This window comes from Amphibalanus amphitrite, unplaced genomic scaffold, assembly GCF_019059575.1.
Source record: "Amphibalanus amphitrite isolate SeventyFive unplaced genomic scaffold, NRLGWU_Aamphi_draft 000052F_arrow, whole genome shotgun sequence".
Classification (NCBI taxonomy): Eukaryota; Metazoa; Arthropoda; class Thecostraca; order Balanomorpha; family Balanidae; genus Amphibalanus; species Amphibalanus amphitrite.
The window spans coordinates 89648-114250 of NW_024881548.1; the positions used below are offsets into that span (position 1 = coordinate 89648).

The 24603-nt window shown below is 56.2% G+C and overlaps 2 protein-coding genes across 13 annotated transcripts in view; one reads left to right on the forward strand and one right to left on the reverse strand.

Moving 5' to 3' along the window:
- LOC122377881 (lachesin-like) overlaps positions 1-2010 on the forward strand; it is a 38381-nt gene extending 36371 nt beyond the window's left edge. The window contains exon 9 of one of the 2 annotated variants that reach the window (XM_043358426.1): positions 252-2010. In XM_043358426.1, the coding sequence (XP_043214361.1) occupies positions 252-601 (350 nt within the window). In that variant the 3' untranslated portion in view covers positions 602-2010. Of the gene's footprint in view, positions 1-248 lie in introns of both variants that reach the window. The other variant, XM_043358425.1, reaches the window with a different exon arrangement.
- Positions 2011-4951: 2941 nt separating this feature from the next.
- Positions 4952-24603, reverse strand: part of LOC122377879 (aryl hydrocarbon receptor nuclear translocator homolog) — a 37014-nt gene continuing 17362 nt past the window's right edge. For 3 of the 11 annotated variants that reach the window (XM_043358418.1, XM_043358420.1, XM_043358413.1), the window contains 9 exons: positions 17910-17987; positions 15684-15868; positions 12081-12310; positions 11387-11477; positions 9818-10012; positions 7451-7588; positions 6902-7060; positions 6028-6571; positions 4952-5960 (listed from right to left, as the gene is read on the reverse strand). In XM_043358418.1, coding sequence (XP_043214353.1) covers positions 5702-5960; positions 6028-6571; positions 6902-7060; positions 7451-7588; positions 9818-10012; positions 11387-11477; positions 12081-12310; positions 15684-15868; positions 17910-17987 — 1879 coding nt within the window. In that variant the 3' untranslated portion in view covers positions 4952-5701. Of the gene's footprint in view, positions 6572-6901; positions 7061-7450; positions 7589-9817; positions 10013-11386; positions 11478-12080; positions 12311-15683; positions 15869-17909; positions 17988-24603 lie in introns of all 11 variants that reach the window. The other 8 variants (XM_043358421.1, XM_043358414.1, XM_043358423.1 and 5 more) reach the window with 5 other exon arrangements.

Sequence of the window (24603 nt, forward strand, 5' to 3'; positions counted from 1 at the left end):
TACATGATGAGCGAGCATCATAGCCGTAGGGGAAATAAATCGTTTTCTTAGGTTTTACTTTTCTGGATCTTGTTAATAATTCCAAATACCAAATTGCATACACAAAATGGATTCAAGAGACTGCGAGAATCTTGAACACCCAAATCTTGAGCCAATGAACTGTCACGCCAACCTCCAGCCGTTTGCCGCTTCGCCTCTGGCAGCTCTGTTGCTACCGCTGACTTCACCGGCCGCCCGTTTGCCACCAGCAGAGATCCGGCCGAGGGAGCCGGGTACACCGGCGGCTGAGGTGGACACAGAGCTCACCTACCAGACGCCCGGCGAGGAGCAGGCGCCGCCGCGGACCGGCCTGGAGCGGGACCAGAGCCGCGGAGCGCGGAGAGACCCGCCGTTCTCGGCCGGAGAGGAGGGAGGTCGGCGTCGGACGGCCGGCGGCCGGCAGCGTCAGCCCAGCCGGGAGACAGGGAGCGAGCCTGGAGCCGGCGCGGAGCCGGTCAGCTCCGGAGCGGCTGCCGCCGGACCCTGGCTGCTGCTGATGGTCACAGCACTCCTGTCCTCCAGTCTGCTGAGACCGAGCGTCCCCGACCGCCGGCACTGGTGAGGGTTCGTCATGGGGGCACGGCGACCTCGGCAGGGTCAGAGGTCAGAGTGTGACCTCACGAAGGCCAGTGAGGAGCGACAGTGAACACACGGGTATCGTGCTGGGGACGGGATGTTATACATGTGATACAGCAGAGCCGAAGACCGAATGAGTGGCGATGCAGCTGACTCGTTGGACTGTCGTTGAACACAGGACAGAGGCTAGTCACCAGTAGTCGGTAGACCCAGGCAGAACGGTAGGATGGTGTGCTCACTGGTAAAAACGGAGAAGACGGTAACTAGAACTATGGTGTGCGTTGAGAATATGCTGAGAGAAACGACATGGAACTGATGGAGCGCGATAATGATCGTCAATGCTTAATATTGCATTAAGCTCGATCAGGGGTCACTGTTGGTCAATAGACAAGTTCAGCCGACACAGCAGTCAGGACGTTGAGCCGAGCATGGGACAGCCGGACTCGCCATGAACAGGTTTGCTGACGGACCTTAGTCATAGGTTGGCGGTCGACGGACAAGTGCCGGGCCTGCCTCACCGACTGTCGCGGTGTGAGGCAGATCACGCTAGGTCGGGTTAGGTCGGGTCGGGTCAGGTCGGGTGGACCAGCCGCTCCATAACGGTTACATGTCCGCGGCGGTCACCACCATTCACAAAAGACAGATACCCCGTACCCGGTCCGAGTTTTGCTTCAGAAGCAACCCGCTCTTCAAGATCCAAAACCGTCTTGTTTAACAACGACGTTTATTCCTATACGAATTACAAACCAACTAGTCACCAGTTTTAAATATCCTCAATCTGCCCTCTAATTGCTGAGCCTTGACTTTCCCTTTGGATAGCGATAGGTGACCTGTCCTCGCTTGGCGTCGCGAATCGTACACATGAAATGTGCGTGAGTGCTTCCTCACGAGCGAATGATCGTGCCATACGTATGAGGGTGTGCAGGTGTGTGCGCACTTCGGAGAGAACTTTAACTTCCATCATGCAGCAAATCCCTATAGGATGACACGAGCGGGACTTCAATCGCTCTTCGTAGAAAGGGAGCATGCCACAGACCATCCTTATCTGAAAATATCTACGCACGGTGTCGTTAATGTACATTGTTATCCATGCTTGTTCGTGTGATGTTGGCCGGTTGGGTTCCTGGAACCATGAACTCCGGATGGTGTGGCAGAACGGAATCCTTGAGCCGTTGCTCGGCATCAATTGTATAAGAGTTTGGGGAATAAGACCATCTCATACCGTAGCGTGACTACGGAGACTCGCGGGCATATGTAACCAAATTGTTGCGGAAGAGAGGGCCAGGTTAGATGTGACCAATAAAAGTTTACCATACGTTACTGATTATCACATGCATGCCGCTGTGTTTGTCCTGTTGTAAGCTTTCACAGCTTCAATACAATGAATTAATGTGATGCAAGTGTTTGAGTGGCTTGTGCCGAGAGTTTAAAATTATATCAAAGAGCAATGCGATAACTACGTAATGGACTGAACTATCCCTCACAGAACTAAAAGCAACAGGACTAATTGTCCGCCTGCCGAAGCCCGGGCGCCCGTCCATGTCCCTCCATCTGCCCCGGTTTGCCATCAGGTGGTCCGGTGCGTACCCACCAGCTGTGCCGCGCCGGGCAGCGGACCGGCTGTTTTTCAAAGTTGGCCGCCGTACCGGTTGGCGCCGATGGCTCAATCTGAGCCGATATTGGCGATATTGAGGCGAACCTCCGCCGGTCGGGCACCCGTGCGGCCATCGCCGGCGACCACCGCCGACCGAAACAAGCCCCACTAATCCTCCAGGACTCCGACCGCGGCCACAATATGCAGCGCAAGTGTCGGTGCTTTGAGGTTATTTAACGCTGTACGCTCGAATGAATTTGGACATAATGTTTAGATGCACATTCAAGATCTTCATATTTATGGAACGGGAAGTACTATGTAAAATGTTCAACCATATGATTTACACTATGTAGTAATTTAGTTTGGAAAGATGAGTAACATAAATGCATGAATATATTTTAACTGAATGATATAAAAGGTTAACTTTTCGCTGATTGTAAATTACGAAGAACTGCTAATGAGCAAAGAAAATAGCATTGCGGTTATGGTGTAAAAGAATGAGGCCAGAGGCACCAACAAGCCTATTTTCAGGACATACCATGAAATAATGCATAAACAGCGAGCAATGTGTGGTTGGTACTTTGAAGCAAGCCCACTCCCGGTCAGGCCCAGGATGCGTGCTGCACACAAGCAGCAAGAAGGTACTCACCGGACGGGTCTGGGAGCGACTGGAGATGTGAGAGGCTAGGTAGTGGCGTGCCGCGACACTGGCTCAGCCGCTCAGTGCCTTCAGCCAGTTAGCGGGTGATCCTCAGCCGGACAACGAGTGACGTTCACGGCTCTGGGAGCAGCTGGGCTTGCCGTTCCGCTCAGGAGTCGCCCAGGTGAAGGGCGGTGTTGGTGATGCTGAAATGGATAGGATACAGGATAATCATTTAGATTGATTGCAACAGTCGAGTCGGTCGAAAACCCTTTATGCATTGGACCAGATGCAATTCTGAAATTAGGCAACTGTTTCGGAAACTACTCGATAATCCTCCAAGCCATTGGAATATAAAAACGAGTTCTGAACAACAGATCCGTTTTGCATTTGAGCAGCATTTTCTCGGCATTAGCTGAAACCCGATCATTGGAAATATCTCTGCCGTCTTATTCGATGGCTACAGGGGAAACACGTCGATTACAATGTGTCCCATATCTTTGAACGTGAGGGCATGTCGGCGATAACACGATCACAGTCTGTGGCGATTCAGCATCCCATTATCACCAAGGGGAGAGCCGCAAACGGCCAGAGACGATATTGGCTCCACCGCCTCCAATCTTTTTAAAAAAGGAACCGTTCACATAACAGAGGGAAGCGTTGCAATTTTCGGATACGTTCCAGTTGTGGCTCTTCAGAGGATGGCGAATGTATTACAGTCCATAGTCATCTGATTTCTCAGATTCTTAGGAAATATATGCATATGGTGAAACAAATATGTTTCTAAGGCACCGAGGCAATGCCAGGGCAAAGATTCATGAGAAAAAAAAAAACATCGGCATAAGTCGTGGAGTGCAAGGCCCACTTCCTAGGAAAGGAAAATACCCCATGTCCTGAGCATAGTCCATAATCAGAATTGGTCTTACGAAAACTTGTACTATACCACTGTTCAGTGACTATACCTTTTAACTTTTTAAGTGTAGGTACCTACAATGTACCCACATGCCATCGTGTCGATGTCGCCGCATACTGCTTCTTTTATGAACGTCAGTATGATGCACTGCTGGAAACTGGGAATGGCAAGATGTCACTGCAGTACTGCAGTGTTCACTGGTGTCGACCCTTGGTGTCGACTGCAGTGCGCTCGCCTGCTGCGGCCAAACCTCGAGCCACGAGAGTCGGACCGGCGACGCGGCTGCCATCTAGCAAGCTGAAGTGGTGGTCATAGCCAACAGGTGGCTCTGGGCGGCGAAGGGGAGAGTGGGCGACTTCGTCGAGGTCCCCAGCTAACGCACTTAGCACAGTGCACACGAAGCATCTGTGGTCTATGACTTTTGTGGCAGTTCCTGTTCATGGTTTAATCTAATGGTTTAATTTAATGGTTTAAAGCCGGCTTCCAAATCGACTGGACTTGTCAATCCCCTTCCCTGATCTTTCATACCTCTCGGCTTTCTGGGTCGGGGTCGCGCTCGCGCTCGCCAGGCTGAACCTATGAGGGCAGATCTAATGGCGCACCATCTGGAGAAACCGCTTAAACAAATGGCTAGTTTGTTCCATTCCACGGGTCCCACCGATAGCCTGATGGCAAGTGAAAATGTGTGTACAACGAGAAAGCACGCTATACCTACACAGGAAACGTGTCTTCACAGGAAACGTGCTATCTGAAGATAAAATCTCATCTATTCCAAACGCAAGCAGAATCAGGGAAAAGTTTGTAAATAACTCGCTTACTCATGGCTGACAACCATAAATTGTCAGCATTTGCAGATGCAAACGAGCTCTTTACTTTACATTCATGTAAATTCATGATCATGATCATTCATGATCATGATCATATAAACAGCCATTCAGTGAGTGTATTTTCTTCTGTCTGAAAATACTTTGTCTTTTCCTTGCGCATCAGACCATGCCCACCGACTGGCGGCGGTCTGTGTATTGCCGACATCACGACATTCAGCTACCAATCATGAAATATGCATGTCGTAGCCTTTCGTGTTCGCTTAGGAAGTAAAGTTGGGGCCAGTAAAGGCGAATTCTGAGTGCATATAATACCTCGAGAGGCTGACCATTAGGCCGCGTGCACAGCACAAGGAAACACCGGACACAGATCGTGCATATATTCAGCATTTCACCGCATTTGTTCGGCATGTCGTTGTTCTATTAGCAGTCAGGAGATAGGTAAATGGCTGGATGGAATACAGTACAAAGAGGAGACCGCCTGCATCGCAGGCACACGCCACGGTCGAAACGACCGTAAAAACCTCACCACGGGTGACATGCCAACTATTATGTCGTAAAGGGAGAATGCAGTAAAATAGTCGCAAAATAGATAAATATTCAGAGCAGACATAACAAAAACATATGATGCACTAAGGGCAACTTGGTTGCGGAATTTCAACACAGAATATAAGAGGCCCAAAAAGACCGTGACGAAGAATAATTAAGCTGTAGTTGTGAACCGCCTTAAGCTTACATAGTGCTCGTCTAACAGCTACAGCGCACGTTTGTTCACTGCTGAGATTCATTCAAGTCCACCGTTACCATTGGCTGCCAAATCGCACGGGCTGTACAATCATCCGTACGTGTACAATGATCCGTACGAAAATGTGCAGTATATCAAATACGCACCGGCTTGGAACGCTGACCAAAGGTGACATTAGCTGCGCGATATTCGGTCCTGCAGCGCCCGTACAAATTGTCTAACGGTCGCGCGCACAACTTTGTGACATACGGGCATGGGCAGGCCTGGGTGCCATCGCCACACAATACAATGCATCATACAAAACACACGCACACACACGCACGTACACTTGTTAGTACCTAAAACGCTTCACGTGGCAGACGTCTATCAGTTAAGTAGCATGAAATGCATGAGATATTTGTGTGACCCGGCTGCTCGGCGGCGCCGGGTCCCGGCGGCCGGCGGCGCCCGCCGCGACTGTGTCCATTGGTGTGCGCTCAGAGACGGCGGCCCCTTCGAGACGGCGACGCTCACTCGAACGTCGAGTTGAACATGTTGAGGTCCTCGAAGCCGGCGGCCGGCTGGTCGAGCATCTGCAGCATGTCGGAGATCTCCTGCTGCGGCTGGCCGGCTGCGGCTGCGGCGGCGGCGGCCGCTGCCGCTCCGGCTGCGGACACGGCCGGGCTGCCGGCGCCGCCGCCGCCGCCGGCCGCCGGCCCGGCCGCCTCGGTGGGGTACCAGAGGCCGCCACCGGCCGCGCCGCTGGACGCCGGGTACTGGCCGGGGGTGAGCGGCGGCCGCGGCGGTGGTACGTAGCTGGCGGCACCGCCCGGGGAGCGCGCCGGCGACATCTGGCTGTACTGCTGCTGCAGCTGCCGGCCGCCGGCCGCCGCCGGTACCGGCGAGTAGCCCAGCGGGCTCTGCGTGGCGTCGTAGCTGTAGGCGGTGTGCGTGCTGCTGGGCCGCTGCGCCTGCTGCACGTGCGCCATGTGCTGGTAGCGCTGCATCGAGTAGTCGAGGCCGGGCGGCTGGCTGTACGGGTCGGCCGTGTGCTCGGGCTCGGCCGAGGCGGCCGGAGTGCCGCCGCCGCCTCCCCCGCTGCCCACCGCCTTCACGGCCGAGTTGGTGCACACGATGTACTCGATGTCGTCCGTGTACGGGTTGAGGAAGGCGAAAGCCGAGGTGCGCAGCCATACCCACTCGCGGCTCTTGGAGCGGAACCGGTACATGATGCTCATCACCTGACCCTTCAGCTTGATCACTGCAGACGGGCGGAGCGGGGTCAGCTACGGCATACAGAGGGCGTACTACCGACTACAGCAGGCCGTATCTGGCATACGAGCGGCGCCTGGCCGGCGATTGAGAAAAGCAGTGACCCTGGCAGCTAACAAACTGATGACAGACTATCAACTAGCCTGGCAGCTTTGAGCAAGTAGAGTTAAACTACACTACAGCTGCTTGAGCCTACAGAAGCAAAAGCATGGATAGCGAATCCAACTAGCATAACAAAGCGCCCAATAGAGTTTGTTTACGTTTCGAAGCATCAGAGTAGAGCACTATAAGAAGGAGCCCTTTGAGTACCGCAACTGACCCTGTTCGAAGTTTTCCTTGACGTTGGTCAGCTCCTCGGGGTGGATGAAGTCGAAGCACTGCTTTCCGAGCAGCTCTGGCGGAGAGTAGCCCACCAGGTTCAGGCAGCGCTGGTCCACGAACGAAAACTTGCCGTCCATGCCGTGACGACTGACGAACTCTGCAGGGACAAACATTCATGTGACGGCGGTTCTGACAGATACCTGCTGACTGGCAGTTACCCAGCTACTGGTCTAAGTATCGGGTATTTTGACGGCATCAGTTATCATAAGTTGTCCGAGTTACCGATAAGCCGGTACGAGGCTTACAGTGATTCCAGGCAATAATAGGATGCAATACAAAATAGTGGCCCATACAAAAGGTACACCGCAAGCACGAGTAAAGCCGCTGTTTTATATCTTTTGCTAACAACTGACAATGATACACATCGCCGCAGCACAGCGATCAGCATGACCATCGACCACTTATACAGGAACCGCCGCAAAGCCCTGACCCAGCTCAGGTTCGAGCTCCCCGCCCCGCCGCCGGTAGCAGAAGGGCGCTCACTGACCGTTGCTGTTGTTGGCGTTGGTGAGCTCGCTGGCGCTCGGTACCGATGTGATCTGCAGCCGGCCGATGGCCACCATGCAGCAGTGCGAGCTGCCCATCACCTCGTCGTCGACGCGCTCCATTTGGATACCTTGGAAGTCTGACAACATTAGGCAGGTCGAGAGCTCGCTCCGCACCACCCGGCCCGCCGCGCGCCCCGATCGGAACCCGGCCACCCCCTCTCAGAAACGCGTGCAAACAGATCAAACGGGACGGGACGCATGGAATAATGAGCGGCGCCTCTGATCACAGACGCCGACATTGATCGCATTAGGGCGATCGGCGCTATCAAACGTTCAAGCAAATTAATACGGATGCGCACGGATACGACATTATAATGATCGAACGGGAAACACATTAATCAGTGTACACAGACATGCAGGCTAAGATAGCACGGAAAAGGGATGGCGTAGGAAGTGAGGATAAATACAAAAGTTACTCTTCGTGGACGGTACATATGGAGCACATTACCAACTACATAAGTTCTTTTTTCCTTTGTCGGCACCCATACCAATGCTGTGTTATCACCGGAGTTTACGATATTAGAAAAAAGTGAAATTTTGCGTCCCTTCTCCAATGTAGACGTGTCACAATGCTATCACGTTTCCACTGTGCCACTAACCATGGGTGTGGCACCTATCGCCGCATCACCCGAGCAGCTAACCTCGCTAACAAACTGTGGAACCTCCACGACCAGCAGCCACGTGCAGCGCTCGTGCAATAAAAACCTGCACTTTCACATCGACTGCATGAGCGTTTCAGGCGCGCGCTGCAGCGTTCCGGCCGAGAACCATGGAGGAAAGGTCAACCATCAGTTCGACAATGGGGAACCTCCCGCTTCCACGAACCAGACAACGAGCCCCGCGAACCTAGCGACTGCCACCATATCCGCAGTCGTGCGAGAGCGATCTTAGCTTTAGCGCCGAGAGGCAGGAGTTGCCGAAGCGGCAGCGAGGACCCACCCCGGCAGGACACCCACTGACAGCCGCCGCCGCCCGCCGCGGCGATAGGGGACAGTAAACAACAGGACCGGTCCACCCCTCTCCATCAGTTCGCCGACATGCAATCCAGTGCGGTTCGGTGCCATCCTTTGTTCACGAGCGCTAATCTTTTAAATTTTGAAGGGAACAATTAAACCGTGCATTCGGACAACATAATGTTTCCATGTTGGAATGAGTCGTTAGCACACCTTAATTTTGATTATGGCGAGATTCCATGCCATTTGGCTATCAACTGTTTCATTTTTGACGTTCAAAGGGCCGAGTTCCGGGTAGTGTCGCACCGTGACAAAACAAAGAGGACACAAAATGCAACAGGCCGACTCGTCCATAAATAACCACAACTTCATGATAAACATACAACCCGGTAAAATCATGGTCGGATCGGCCCTCGACACAACCACCTGGACCCTGGTGCCCATATCGCCGCGTACAAAACACGCATCTGACCGCCTCACAGCTGCTGGTTAACATCGCTCCGCCCCGGGTGACGTCACCGGAGTTTCACGTGAGCGTGTATGACGTCACTGGAGTTCCAGGGGATCGCCAGTGACGTCAACATTGCCGAATTCAATCCAGCATTAGCGAGGCTGTCACCGGGCCCATTATTGTCCCGCTGTGATTTATGGGCCGCGGTGAGTCCCCATTCGACACGTCCGGCGCGGCTGGCCCGGTCCCAGGACAGGCTGGTGGGATGGGTGGGTTTGTAGCCTGGTGGGTCACGGGCGCGGAGGGCAGACACAATGGCTGTCGGTGCGGCCGGCGACGGACAGGTATGCGGAGGTGACGGGCGGACCAGGTCTGACCTCACCCACCACACTCCGCACGGCCTCCCAGTCGACAGACAGCTACCAGTGGACTGGGGCACAATCCCGATGGACGAGGTCGAGGATCGGTATGGTTCAATAAATAGCACAAGGTGACAAGCTTTCAAGGCGACAAGGCTAACTAGACGTGCAAAAGCCTGATGAACGACAACCAAACACCAGTACAAATATCTACCTAGTGCCAGTATAACTCAGCTTCAGAGTGCCCTCAATCCCTTGCTTTTATTTCGCGGTGAGTTCAGTCGTACCCAAGGTATGAAGGTTGGTAGCCTCTGAGTTATGGCGGGTAACTAAGCCAAACAATAATCACAACTGTAAACTGAACACCACCATAAAATAACCCAGCGCCCCCTCCCCTGCAGGTGTAGCACCCCTTTCTGCACCCGGCAACGCCCTCCCATCTGAACTCAGTACACAGCCAACCACCCGATCCCTATACCACCTCCCTCCCCGGTGGGGAGCAGGGAGGGCGCCGCAGCCGGCGCCCGGCACCCAGTCACATACCGGTGGGCGGCCAGTTTTTGATGTAGCCCGTGCAGTGGACCACGGCGTAGTTGTTGCCGTCGGTGGCGGCGCCGAGCGAGTTGCGCCCGCGCAGCCGGTTCAGGTGGGCGGACATCATGTTGTCCGGCTGCACGTTGCCGATCTTCATGCGTGTGATGAAGCCGCGCCGCGAGCCCATGCAGAGTCGCATGGTGGCTGTGGAAGGGCAGAGGTCAGCGCTGAGCGGTAAAGGAGACCGGTGTAGGCAGATATCATAGTGTGAGAAAGGCGGCACACACTGATATCAGGCAGCGGAGAAGTTGGTTTGATAAGCCGGGGTGAGATAAATAAGATGGCGTTATTTTTATGTACGTACATTACATTTGAGGTGTGAAATAATTAACTCAAACCCAAATCGGTGCGTGCATTTATAATGCAGTGTTTGACTAAGAACCCCAGGAGATAGCTGAGCGCATAGCCACTCCAACTTCTTTCAATACCGCTCCATCATTAAGGTGTGTTTGGATAACGGTAAAAACACCGCAACGGCAACGCCTTCCGCAAAACAGCAAAACGGGGCCACGCAGCCCAGCGGCGCGCTATTTTGTCACGCCACAAGAACGGGGAGAGAGCTGAACGGGACAGGCGGTTGGACGGCGGCCACCGGCTGCGGCGGCAGAGGTGTCAGTGGAGCAGACATTCAAAAATATTACAGAGGCGAAGTCACACTACTATCCTGCAGGGGCGAAGATTTCGGGCAGGGGTGAAGATTTCGGGCGTCCATACTATGGAGATCGTCGGCGATCGTTGAGTAGAGGCTCATTGCTCAGCCGTGTCATCGGGTCGGGTCAGGTCGGTCCAGCTCCGGCCCATCATATGCTACCGCCCCAGGTCTCCCGCTAGCACAGTGATCGGTTCCTTGGGAAGGTCTCCGTCTATCCCCGGTGGCACAGTGTCAGTGATCGGTCCCTGGCGAGGCCTCCAGCCGTTACCAGTGGCACACTAATCGGTCCTTGACCAGGTCTCTGCACTGTCTTCAGTGGCAGTGATCATTCCTTGGCCAGGTCTCCAGCCGTTTCCAGTGGCACACTGATCGCTCCTCGGCCAGGTTTCCGGTGTCGCCGGCCGGCTGGCACGACCGGCCGCCATTAGGGGCGGTTTTTGCGGCGGCGTCGCGTCGCGTGCCGTCCGGCCGGCCTGTCCGGTCGGGCGGAGTCATTAGGGTCGGCCCGCCGGCGGCCGAGTGAGTCGCCTCCCGTGTCCGTCCGTCGAGCCGTCACCGCCCACCGCAGCACCGCCCGGCAACGGATAATTCTGCACCCGGAGCCCGCTGGGCTTCAACAATGTCTCTTCATGGGGTATTCTTGTACAGGTCATGGAACCGCGGGACAACGGGGGACGAGAGACGGAACCCGGGAGCCGAGAGAGTAGAAACCGAAGAGTGGAAAGTAAAAGTGTCTTGGGCGACCCAGAGCAGTGTTTACGGGGCCAGGAGACGGAGGCGCTGGATCAGAAGAACGCACTGGTGGAGATTCGTGTGTTCCCATAGGTGGCTACTTGAGATACTGGCTGTGCACTGCGTTTACTCACACTGATGGCCCTCCTTTTTGACGGTGCCCGTCTTCAGGTCGAGGATGCGACCGGAACCCTGCGTATCCTGGGTGCTCAGCTGTTCACGAACCTGTCAAAGACCACGGGACTCGTCAGATGCGGTCAGACAGCAGGGCACAGGCGCCCTCCTCGGTACCGCTATTACACCGAGTCTGCGCTATCGCCGCAGAGCTCCCGCCGCCCCCGTGACAGGACAGAGGACACTCGGGCACGGGTCTGTCTGACAGCCAACATAACCATCACGCCTTATACGGACCACCGCCACTAGTATCCTGGTCTGAAACCACAATGAACATGCATATTTTACGCCGCCTGGCGCTCCCCCGCTGATTAACTCGATATCACGCGACCGCTCATTTAAGGTTTCCGAAAATAATGATGCAAATCACTTCATTTACCATAGACGGCAGTTCGACTGAAAAAGATTCAGTCGGAAACCCAAACAAACACCTTGGGGAGCGTGCCAAGAACTGACACGGTATTCACATTGAAATCATGTTACTTTTGAAGACTTTCCCCTGTCGTGCCGTGCCTTTTTCACGTCTGGGGACATCGCTCTCCACACCCTAACTCGCTGTGCCGTACCTTTTTCCCGTCCTCTGAACAGAGCCGTATCTTTCCAAGTCTTCTTATCCCTACAGCATAGCGCTCCCCACACCCCTTCTCGCCGTACCTTTTCCACATCTTCCGGGTGCAGCTGGTCGTAGATGTTGGCGCCGAACCAGTCGGCCTGGCTCTGGTTCAGTACCGGCGTCACCGAGTCAGACACGTAGATGATGCTGCCCGTGTCGCAGGCCACGACGAACAGAAAGCCGTCGGCGGCCTCCAGGATCAGGTGCTTCAGCTCCTGGTCGGTCAGGAACGAGGGCTTGTACGCGCCGTCGGCGGTGGTGTTGCCCGTGCCTGGTGGACGAAGGGCGCCGGTCAGAAACGGGTGCGATGCACACAGAAATCGTGTATCATACCGCCAAGATCTAGCTAGAAAAGTCGTAAAAGGGTTAGCGAAAGGCAAGTGTTAGTTGTGAAGTCAATGGAAAATGATTGGCAAATATGATTGATACAGAATATAATTACGGTGACGGCAACGAGGCGTACCATGCCCCAAGTTTGGCATAGCAACGAACGGGTTCCAGCAACCATATTCTTGACGACAGGAAAAACTCAGTAAAAATCCAAATGTCGTGAAGTCTGTTCAATAAATCATGTTCCGGTTTACAGCACGCGCAGACACTCAAAAACATAAAACAAAAGATAGCGGTGGAAAAAATAGCTGAGCAAAATGGTTATTAACCGGCAAAATGGACAAAATGTATCTACATAGTGAAACATAAAATACAAAAACTGCAAGTTGTCATGAACAACTTCTGATTCAGTGACTGATATGAGACGGTCAAACAGCTTTTCGTTCACTGGCTGACATGGGACGGTCGAGTATTTATCAGGACAACAGCAGCGCACATATGCGGTCACATCTCCCTATCGTCGCATGCAACGCAAAGGCCGCAAATCACATACACACAGAACGTGCCTCTTCGGCGGCTGCCTTGTTATGCAAGGCACACTATTCACTCAATGGTGCATAACAGGCCTCAAAACACATCCCAAATTACATTGAACACACCACGCGGCTACTATCACAACCACAAAGAAACCAATCACTGATGTTTTCTGACACGTAAGTACAACGCATACAAATTCACAGGGACAAAAATACAAGGAAAAGCTGTCAGTACAGCACACTCGTCGATCTAGCCGTCAGTCGCTGTATCACGCCGTTTATCATCACTCAGGGTGACACGCAAGGCGTGCTTTATGTCGGCACTCAGCCGCCAATATCGACGGCTGAATTTCGGCCGATACCGGACCGGCGTACCAAACAGGTCTTTGGGCCGTGCACGGCTCACACCGGCCGTTGCACAAGTGTGGCATTGTGACTCGGCCGAAGTCGGGTGCGAGGTTCAGAGCAAGGTCGGCTAGGTGCTGTCCGAGACCCGCGATGAAACTGGGTCAGCCCCGCTGGTTTCAGCTTCTACTCCTGTCCAGCGAGCGAAGATCGTGAGGGAACGCCTGTGCAGAGCGCACCGCCATCACACAAAGGGGCGGCGCTCCACACACGTATTGCAGCTACACTGTGGCCACCGCGGCTGCCATGGACACTGGACAGCCGGGTGTCCGCTCTGTCCATGTCCCCGTCTGTGTCCGTGCCGGCCGGCGGCCCGCCCTCCGCCGGCGGACCGCTAGCCGCTGCACGGCGCCGCGCCGGCCGGCCGGCCGGCACCACTTATTACACCGCCGGCACCTGTCGCAATTCAGCGGCTAATAAGCAGGTAGGGCCGCCGCCGGCCGGCTCAACACGTACGCCGCGTGCACTGCAGGCGGCCCGTTCCGAATTCACGGCCCATAGTCGGCGCCATCAATTTAGCCGCGCACACTGAGGCCGCCGCCGTTTATGAGCTGACACTGTTTCGGCTTGGCATTTTATGCTTACCCTGAATGAACGTTAGTGTGATCGCAGCTTACAGTAAATGAATATACGGGTGAGTTATTGATGTGTCCACCACTTTCTAAAACAACTGCCGGAGAGGGGGGAGGGTTTTGTAACGGACTCATGACCGCCTTTTGCACGGGTCCACCGCCAGACCCCTCACTAAACAGCTCGTGTTCAGTTGCAGCCGGAGACGGCGGGGTGCGATGGGCCCGGTCGGCCCGCCGGCTCCAATCTGGACCGCGAGACCCGGCGCCGGTCGGCCGGCCGACCCGACCCCAGCCGCCGTCGGCCGCGCTTGTAATAACTCCAATGATTGTTCCATAAAATATGGATCCAATAATACGGACGGGCACGCAACGGACGCCAGTCGGTCGGCCGGCCAGCGGCGCGGCGCACCGGCCGAAAAACAGCCGAGGCGGCATTCCTGACGCGGTGGCGGCCAGTGCGGCACGGCGCGCCTCTCCTGGTGGCGGCCAGGTCCGGCTGCGGGTCCGGGTCGGGCCGCCGCGCTGACGGACGCCGCTGACGGATGTCACCCGTCCGCCGGCGCCGACACGGCACCCCAGCTGGCCGACGGCGGGCCGGCCGGCCGGCGAGAGGCGGCGAACTGACGCCGATACGGGCGGCCGCGGCACGCCGCCGGCCGGTGGCGACACGCCGCCCGATCGGCCGATAGCCAGTCGCGGACGGCGGGCCCCAGGGCAGTAATTGTCCGCACCTTCGTCACTGCATGGTGCATACGGCCCCGGGGCTGACCCTCGATCCACGAGACACACGGCACGGGTACTCAGGCCGCGTGCACTCGCCCCGTAACACACATAGCACTGCCCTATGACTCCCCTGCACCGACGTGGAGGTCCAAGGCCTCGGCGGCCTGTCTGGAGGTCTCGACAGCAAGACGGGAGGTCCTCAGTCGACGACACCGTCAGCCGGTGACGGCTGTGTCAGACAGCCAGACAGGGCCAAAAATACCTCGCATCGTGATCGACAGCGTTACTATCCAACCATCGCGAGGACAGGGCAGCACAGGAGGCACTCGCCAGTACAGGTTACCCCAACACCATACAAATCAGCCCATACACCGGCTCTACCGACCACAGCCAGCCACCACTCAACATCGTCCATACAGTCACTCACAGCCACATCCCACTCGGCCGGTCGACCACCCAGCGCCAGCGCCACCGCGCCGCCGCCGCATCACGTAATCACGGTGCGGTCTAATAGCGCTGATTTATGCAAACCATAAATGGGTGAGAACTGTTGGGCTAGGTCGGCAGCGGCCGTGCCGGCCCATGCCGCTGCCCAATGCAGCTGCACGGCGCGCGTAACGCAGCCGTGTGCAGTCTGTAGTTCAGCGCTGCGCCAAATTGCATTCGGTGGTGATGGTGCTGCTGGTGGTGACGGGTGTACGCGAGGCTCTACAGTCAAGGTCGTGTTGCGTTCGTGTACGCTGCCACGTCGTTGCCTCATGCTAATTGGTGCAACAAAAACCGGGCAACAGCGGTGTGATAACGCACGGGCACGTCCCCGTTCGGTGTCTGAGCCCCACACTACACGCAGTGTAACAGCATGTCTGGTATCACACCAACAATCATAAACGACGTGCCAAGACAAGGCAGCCTTTATACGCCCATTACGCACACCACCAGGCACCAGCATCCATCCACTATCCAAATAGACCGTTATCCAGCCCCTCATGCACACTGCACGAGGGGCTGGATATAGATATACGTTACACAGCTCACACACCTCTCCATGGACAGACGGCTGGCATGCGCGGTACCTTACCTCTCAGGTTCTTCATATGCGCGACGGCCATGCGCAGGATGGTGAGTTTGTCGGGCTTGCGGGCCAGCGCCGAGCAGGTGGGCACCATGTCGGACAGCTCCGAGATGTAGGCCGTCATCTTGTTGCGGCGGCGTCGCTCGATCTCGCAGTGGTTCTCCCTGGAGGCAGGCGTGGAGCCCGTGTTACTGGCCAAGGCGGTAGGTCGCGCCCCGAAAAGAGTGACACCCCCCACCCGCCCCCGGTCCCCGGCCCGGCTCCGGCCCCGCGCGCCGCCCTACCCCGACGCACCGCCGCGCTGCACGGCGACGGTCCCGGCGCGGCCGTGATATTCGCGACAAGTTTGTCGCAGCGACCGCGGCCAAACGACGCGGAAGGCGGCAGCGGAGACGGAGAAGTTTCGGAAGTTTGATCGAGCGTGCGGTCCTCCAGCGAGCCGCCACCAAACCTAATTGGCATAAAAACAAGACCGAAAGCGGAAAAAGAAAGGAAAGAAACAGCGGTGAGGAAGTCGCGGCGGACGCGCTGTATTGCAGCACCAATACGGAGCTCGACGACCACCAAGGTGACCACACGACTATCGACGCCGAGCGAGCACAGAGAGGGAGCCGACTGAGCGGCACAGGAGCGCCGCCGGTCGGCTCGGGCGGGCTCATTTCCGCGCCCGGCACGGCAGGGACGCGGGTCGGCCCGCTTCCCGGAACCAGTTCCGCCCCGACGGGACGCCGCCGGCCGGCGTCAGAGGTCACCATGCACTCATAACGCTAGTGGCAGGCCGCGAACGTGACCGCGCCTCGCCGAGCCGCCGCTCACAGCTTTCCACCGTATGGACAGCCTGATCGCGGCTTATGGACGACGAACGATACAGAGCGTCGGGCTTTGATTTGAAGAGTTCCTCCAACGGAAGTGGTTTGGGTTAATGCATTCGGAAACTTTGACTGTATCTCTGACTGGTTGCAAATATTACCGGCTAAACTTTGACATTCTGCCAAGCAAATTGAGAAGTTCACTGAATGCAGCGCTATTCACTAGGATTCCTGTTTTGCGCGGTACTGCGAATTAACCGAGCACTGCTCAAATTAGAAGCCATTCGGGCATCTCATTAACAGCATATCAAAGCTATTATCATTCCTCGGTGAAATCGCGCTGGTAGCGATGATTCAAGATGGACAATGCGGAAAGCTGTCTGCACAATATGCACCTACACCACAAGTATTTAGATATACGTTTGATTACACATTTTAAATACACCGGAATACTTTGGTCTCAATTGTTCACCTTTTGAAAATTTGAATCGTTCATTTCTAAGATCGTTTCGACTCTCGACAGTCAGCTGAATGACAAAATACTAGTCATGGGTGCCATAGGGGATTGTCACCCATTACTATGGTATTCGGTTGTGCTGCGGATAAACATAACGGGCGGTCGGGACCCGCCGTTCCTCATACATGACGCGGATGCCAGCTGGCAGTGACCCACACGGCATCCGGCGGTATGTCAGCCTGACAGATAAACCCGATCGAAAAACCGCAGTCTCCAGTTTAGCTACTAAGGCAATCGTCAGCCGAGCAGTGTGTGCTAAGTACTAATTTTCATAAGAACTATGACACACTATGAACAGCCTGCGACTGCGTAAGGCTGTGGGTCTCTTCAAGTACATGTTCCACAGCACGTCGGCCGGGCGGCCCGTCCCGCGTCCCTGCCGGCGCCACTCCTGTCCATCCGTCAGGCGGCGGCGCCGCGGCGCTGCCGTTTTGTCCGGTTGAGTTATTCCCGCCGACTTCGGCCGGGACAGTCGGACTGGCCAGCCAGGCCGGCGCATTACCGAGTTGGGCATAATTGCCTTAGGGCTAACTTACAGCCGGGACGTGTCCGCCGCAGCGGCGGCCCCATTCACTTACGCCCGCATATAGGGAGATATATTAAGCATGATAGAGCCCGCTGCGGGGAGGGGAGGCCAGACACCCGGGCGCCAGCCGCTCTATATCGGAAAAGTTGCCGCCGCCGCCCGGCCAGCCAGCCATCCGGAAATAAACGGTATGGCCGGGCGGCGGCATCTCTCCCCTGTCGCTGGAATTCGCCCGTGCTCCCGCTGGCCGGGCCGTGGGGAGCCGCCGGGCGTGCTGCTCTGGATCGAGCCGTGAGGACTGCTGTCATCTTGCGCGCGCTGCGCCTGTCGCGGCGGCCGGGGCCGGGCCGGGGAGCCGCGCACACGGGAACCCCACTCACTTGGCATAGCGCTCCTTCTCCTGAACACCGTCGTCGTCCATCCGGCCGTACTTGGGCGTGCCGTCCTCCTCGTCCGACCTGAGGGGAGCGAGAAGAGCGGGTCAGATCAGCGGGTCTGGGACAGGTCACCTACACCAGTCAGATCAGCAGATTGACAGGTCAAATCAGCGGGTCACAACCATTCAACTCATCGAGCCAGGGTGGGTCACATGAGGGGGTCAGATAAGCAAGAGGTAAGGAAATGTAAGCACCTATTTCAGCTGGGTATACAGGGTGTCCGGAAAGTCCTGGCGCTTCTTTTGGACGCCGTGTAACGCGCGCTGTGATTATTGGACATTCAGCCAATCATCACAGACATGACCCCTCGTTGATTGCTCAGCCAGGGGTCGTGTAAATATGACCTTGAAATCGTTTTCAGTGATGGGTAGATGGGCGAAGATGCGCCTTGTCGCTGAATGCCTGCGCGCGGCGGCCGGGTGCGACTTGAACGAGGCGCGAGTTGCAGCGCGATGCGGCGTTTTTCGATGAATGGTTTAGCAGGTAAAGGTTTATTTCGACTCGGGAATTCCTTAAAAAATATCCTCAGACCGTTTCGAACGCGATATGGGAACGGAGCAGCATTTCAACGCGGCAATCGAAGAAAGTGCGGGGGTCTGATGGACAAAAATGTCCCATCATCTTCGTCAATGTCGAATAAATGAATAACAGGCTGGCCCACGAGGGGTTCCTGGACAGCCACATCAACCCGAGGGTCAAGACGACATGCCCTAAGGGTCACTTCGCATTTCAACAGCACAGAGCACCCTCCAACAACGCCGCCGCCATTCAAGCTAAACTGACAGAGGAGCTTGCCGGGCCAGATCACCGTGGCGAAATGAGATTAGGCCGCCTTATTCTCCTAACCTGACCCGCTCGACTAAGGCGTGCTACGCGTTTTGTAGAACAGGATCTAGGCCATTTCTCACCCCAACCTGGAGTCGCTGAAGACTCGCATCATGACAGCATGGGAGGACCTGGAAATGCCCCGCATCGTCAAAACCCGCAGACGCTTCCTCCCCTACGTCGAGGCCGTCGTCGGCGCCGACGGTGGTTACATTGAATGAGCACGTAGCGGAAGCATGTGGCTTGGTGTCCCTGGTCATTGTTTTGATCCATTGATTAGTATCTATGAACCAATGGCATTTGTTTTAGAAAATGTTGAAAAGCGCCAGAACTATTCGGACACCCTGTACTAATGATGTCGCTGTCACGGCCGACCCATAGCCAACCCATGTGATCTTCGTTACACTTAGTTGCTGTCAAGTCCTTTTTCGCCCCTGTCTGGTCTCTGTAGGACATCCACAGACATGGTTCGATGTGGTCAGTTTGGCCGACCTCATCAGATCTGGTCTGATCCAGATGCCGGCAGCTGCAGCGTCCCGGGGCAGCCGTTGTCCGGCAGGCAAAAACTGGTCCCTCTCCGTCACCGGCCGGACACAGGAGCGCACGGAGAGCGACAGACAGCCGGCGGACACACCATTACGGCAGTGTCACGCAGCCGGCCCCCGGACCAGCGACAGGCCACTATCGCCGCCGGCACGGGGCCAGCCAGACACAGGGTGGGACGGGTGGGAGACAGACACGGGAGAGATACGGAGAGCGGGGAGCAATAGCACTATAAAGTGACATGACATTAGTGTCTGAGCGAATGGATGGCTGGCGGCAGACACACGGGATATATTCTAGGCAACGGAGAGTGACGGGTGTGAGGGGCCGGTTCGCAGTCAGCGGCCCACATCGGGTCACCGCCCGGGTCAGCCGGCCGATACGGCGCGGTGCAGTGGAGAGGGTGTACTGCACCGGGTCACGGCCCGGGTCAGTCATACTGCACCGGGTCACGGCCCGGGTCAGTGGGGTGCCAGCGGGGTGCCGGCTGCAGTCACGGTCCGCCCTGAGCCCGCGGTACCGACCACCCGGGCGCTGACGGCCATGGGTCGGGGGTGGAGACGGGATAACACCTTATCCAGCACAGGGCAGAACATGGGCCAGAACAGCGCACGACTGTCGTCTCAAAGGGTGGCGTCGGTCATCACCAGCGGATCTCGCAGCGCGCACAGTAAGGGCCGCGGATGTAGCTGTGGCAACAGCCACCAGCAGAACGATAATTACGGATGGCGCCTCATGGCGGAGCACGGATACGGTTCAGCAAGCTTTGGTGCGGACTTCCTCAGCGGAACATTATTGGTTAGGCGGCCATAAATTAAATGCAAATGTTGGTATGAAGTGATTTCACAGCGAGTTATTTTTGGCTCACATTATATCAAACACAATGGATGGTGCCGAATGAATCGACAATGGTTTCTTAGAAGCGGGTCTTGTGATGCAAATCACGCTCAAGTTCAGACAGTCATCCATTTAATGAAGACCTTGTGTGATAAACATTCGAACTGCGCACGGCACGTAAGGTTGGCTTCTATCTCCCAGACAGCCTCCCCATAATACCCGGCTCAGTCATCAGTAGATCCCACCGACATCTGAGCGAAATGAACAGTCCTGTGTCGGCCGCTGTCACACCCTCCATCCATCCAATGACTCCGGGAGATCCCGTCATCACCTCACGGGGAGATCAGCACCGCTGCACCGGCCAGCCAGGGTAGGTACGGGGCTCGGGGACGCGGGCGTGACCCGACTCCCAACAACGTCTCACCTCGCCGGCGACCCGAGCCGTCACAATACCGTTGCAACCCGCCCACCATCCCCAGGTGTATATCATATACTGTCATGCCTTGGTCATGCCCACCTAGCAGCCAATAGGAGACTAGCTGTGTGTGGGCACGGCCAGTGACATCACCCAGTCGCCTGCTGAGTATCAACGCCTGCCAACTTACCACCGCCTAGGCTATCAGTTAACACTCCATCAGCCGGGGACCGCTACAAAACCCATCAACCACTAATCTGCAGCAAACAACTCATCTGCGGAGGCTGTCGGCACTCGGTCGCCGATCTCACCGGGCGGGGTGGGGACGGGGCGGGGTGGAGTCGTCCCGAGATCGGTCCATCGGCGCTGAGCGACGGCGATAGAGCGGCCTTCCGTCGTCCGGGAGGTTATCCCCGCGTCACGGAGGGTCCGCCTCTCGTCATACGCGGCACCGCGTCCCATCGGCAGCGCCATCGCCCGGGCACGCGGTCGATACCGGTAGGGACGACCGATTCCATTACGAGACAATTACACGGATTAGACGGGGGTCGCACGGGCACGCGACGCGGAAGTGGCGCCGACGCCGACACCAGCGGTACCGAGACGGGCAGAGGTGGGGAGCAGGGAGCAGAGAGCGACCGACATAAGGCAAAACACAAAGGGAAGGGGGAAGAGCAGGAAAAAGGATCAGAGAACTGAGACAAAACGCGTGACGAAGACAAAAACGGAAAAACGATATGCTTCGCTCTGTCTAGAAACGAGAACATCCATTGATATGAGGAATGATATGATACGATTAATGATGTATCAATGGTTAAAGACACAACATGCAGACCATCCAATTTAAACTGTCAATGAGCTAGTAAATGTATTAGTGGATGTCCAAGGTGCATAAGGTGCATCGGCCCCGACCTGTCACCTGTAGCCAACGCCCCGCGTGGTTACACAATGCTAAATACCAGGTCATGCACGGGACACCTGTGGGGCACTTCAATGGTAACTTAGTGCACCGCCGAGCCACCCTGCTACATAGCTGGGTCCGAGCATAACACGCGCCGAGGGACACATCAAGACACGCCTCGTATACCGAAATTACCTTTATGGAATGAAAATGGGTCATCTCGCTAATGAAAAGAGTGCCTAATACCTCCGGAATGCAGCGCAACGGACGGTATGACACACGAGTATGACGGTATGACGAGCAGACACACCGTCCCCAGCAACTGTAGCACGGCTCCGTCCTGTGGAATTCCGACTGTGTCCGGCCCTCTCTGGCCGAGGTTGCTCTCAGAGCAGACAGGTGAGGAGGCGGCTGTCTGCCTGTCCGTCGGTCCCGTGCCCCCGCTCCGCCGCCAGAGCGCACGTCAGTCGGCCGATGCTGGGCCGGATTGCGGCCAATTTTGCGCATACCGGCACGAATGGGCGCGCGATAACAAAGGCGGCTGAGCGGCGGCGGCCAGTGCAGGCCGCCTCACCTCCATACAGCGCAGACACGTCACGCCACTGTGGGCGGCGACTGTATGTACCGCACACACGTCCACACACAGGTACCGCGGCTAGTACAGGGTCGCCTCGCCCTCACCTCCACACGGAGCGGACACGTCACGCCACTGTGGGCGGTGACTGTACCGCACACAGGTCCACACACAGGTACTGCGACAGGCGGCCTCACCACCACACAGCAGACCCGGTACCTATTGTGTCACTGTGGGCGGCACAATATCGGGAGGCGACCGTACCTCGCGCGGGTCCTCGCAGGTTCATTCGGGTCCAATAAGGTCCAATCAGGTTCACGCAGGTTACCACAGCGGTCCAGGCAGAGGCCATCACCATTCGGAACTAAGATGAATGTAGCATACTATGTCGGCTTGCACACAGGGGCACGCACCGAGACCCAGTGATGCTTCCGGCGCTATGTAGCAAACACCCATTGCCAAGGCCCTGATGGAAGGTAACGCAACCAATCCGAGATAAACCCGGGCCCTTCCACCGTAGGCGCGACGTCTGCATGAGCTGCACTACGCAGCCAGTCTTCTGATCCCTGCGTCTCGCAGACACCTGTATTCGTTCTTTCCGCGCTAATGCCGACAGAGCCCATCACCAGCCCTCAGCCCCAGCGGACCCGGTGACCGGCGCCGTCACGGCCCTTCAGGCCCGCACAGAATCCCGCGCCAACATTATTAATTTCCATTAGTCGGGCGCCGGTGCCGTCCTTTCAGCCGGCCGCCCATTAGCCGATAAAATATTCACGGCGCCGAATTAAGACTGGTGGAGCGGGCGGCCGGGCGCGGCGGCCGCCGTGTGTGGTGACGTCAGAGGTCCTGGACTCCGGGCCGGCAGCGGCGCGGAGAGGCGGCGGTCGGTCGGAGCCGGCGGGGTCAGCGGACCGACACGGAACTGACCGGCCCGGCCACGGCCGTACCGCCGCCGCCCCACCCCGGTACCCGGAGAATGTGACGCAAACGACAGAGCGCAGTCGGACCGAGTTCGGAGGCATCTGCAGCTGTCACAAACCCGGACTGAGACACATCCGCCTGGGTGACGCGCCCACTCAGGGTTTTATCACAGGTCCGGTACATCAATCAGAAACACATAAATCACGAGCCGGGCCCATCACAGTCCGGGCCAGGGGAAGAACACGACCGGTTGCGAATACAGCGCATAACGAATATACAATGAGCTCGAGACCAGTCTGATGTGCTAGAAGTGTGAGCTTACAAGTCCATCATCCCGTGATTGAATCTATAATCAAGTACTTTTTGGCGTCCTACATACGAGTCTGTAATTTCCACATTTTTCTACAACATATCAAAAGTGCTTGAATGCAAGGTGGTACGTTTTCACAGTATCCGGTGATAGGAAGTCGAAGAATGAAAATGCATTAATTCGTTTTAAAGCTATTTCAAAGAACACAAAATGGTACATTTAAAGGGTAAGGCAAATTAACGCGTCTGCACTGATCTCGAATTCGTGACGCTCCGCGCTCATTTTTCTCAGCAATGTCCGGCGCTTTGCACAATATGTAAGCAGCTCCAACGTTTGATCGGAAGTGGACCGGACCTTTCCAGAGACCCAACGAAGGTTGCAGACTTCTAATGCAAAAAACGTGCCGGAAACATGTTCAAAGCAGTGGACACGCTGCAATCATGGCCACATCTCTCGACGGACATAGAATAAGATACAAGTAAAATCTCAGTCGATACTAAAGGTTCAGTCAAAATGACAACTGACATGACTTCTAAATCGTTGTCACTCTTATCTATAACCGCAGAGGACAGAGGTGCAGTTGATGTAATCTGACATCGTAAGCAAAACCCATTCAATACAGCCGTGAGTTCGTGACTCGTGCTCACTTGGAAAATCCTAATGGGTATTTGAACCAGGAGCATTTAAACATGTATTTGCAAAACAGATTTTAAGCCATATACCTATAAGCTGTGCTTCCAGCTTATTCTCGATTCAGCCATACCAGCTGGTATGTCCCCAGCACGTGTGCTGGTCTAGTGCTGGTCTACCCTGCAGTCTGAGCGCGGTGTCACCGCTCTGCAGCGCCCGGAACTCGGGCCACCGCCCCCGCTCGCCGCCGACCGGCGCTCGTGCGCCGTTTTTGTCCACGCCGTGCCGGAAGCAGCGCAACGCGACCGCCGCAATCATGGAAAACGGTCCAATCACGGCGTGGCCAAGTCAGCGGCCCGAGGGCCGACGGAGCGGGGCGGCGCCATCACGGCTCACCGCGCCGACCGGCCGACCGATGGACGGGCGCGCAAATCGAGCTCCTCGCAGCAACACCACAGAGGTCGATCTACCCCTAAGTCATTAGGGGCATCAACTGCGCCCTTGGTAGGCGCCACATGATCTAAGGATCACTACGGTTATCTAACGACAAGAGAATCAGAGCCAAAGACCGACCTGGCTGGTCACCTGCAGCGACACAATGGTAGGCGACCTGGCCACGAACAATGGCCACCGACCTGAGGCCGGACAAAGGACCTCCAGTCACAGACACCCAGCCGACCG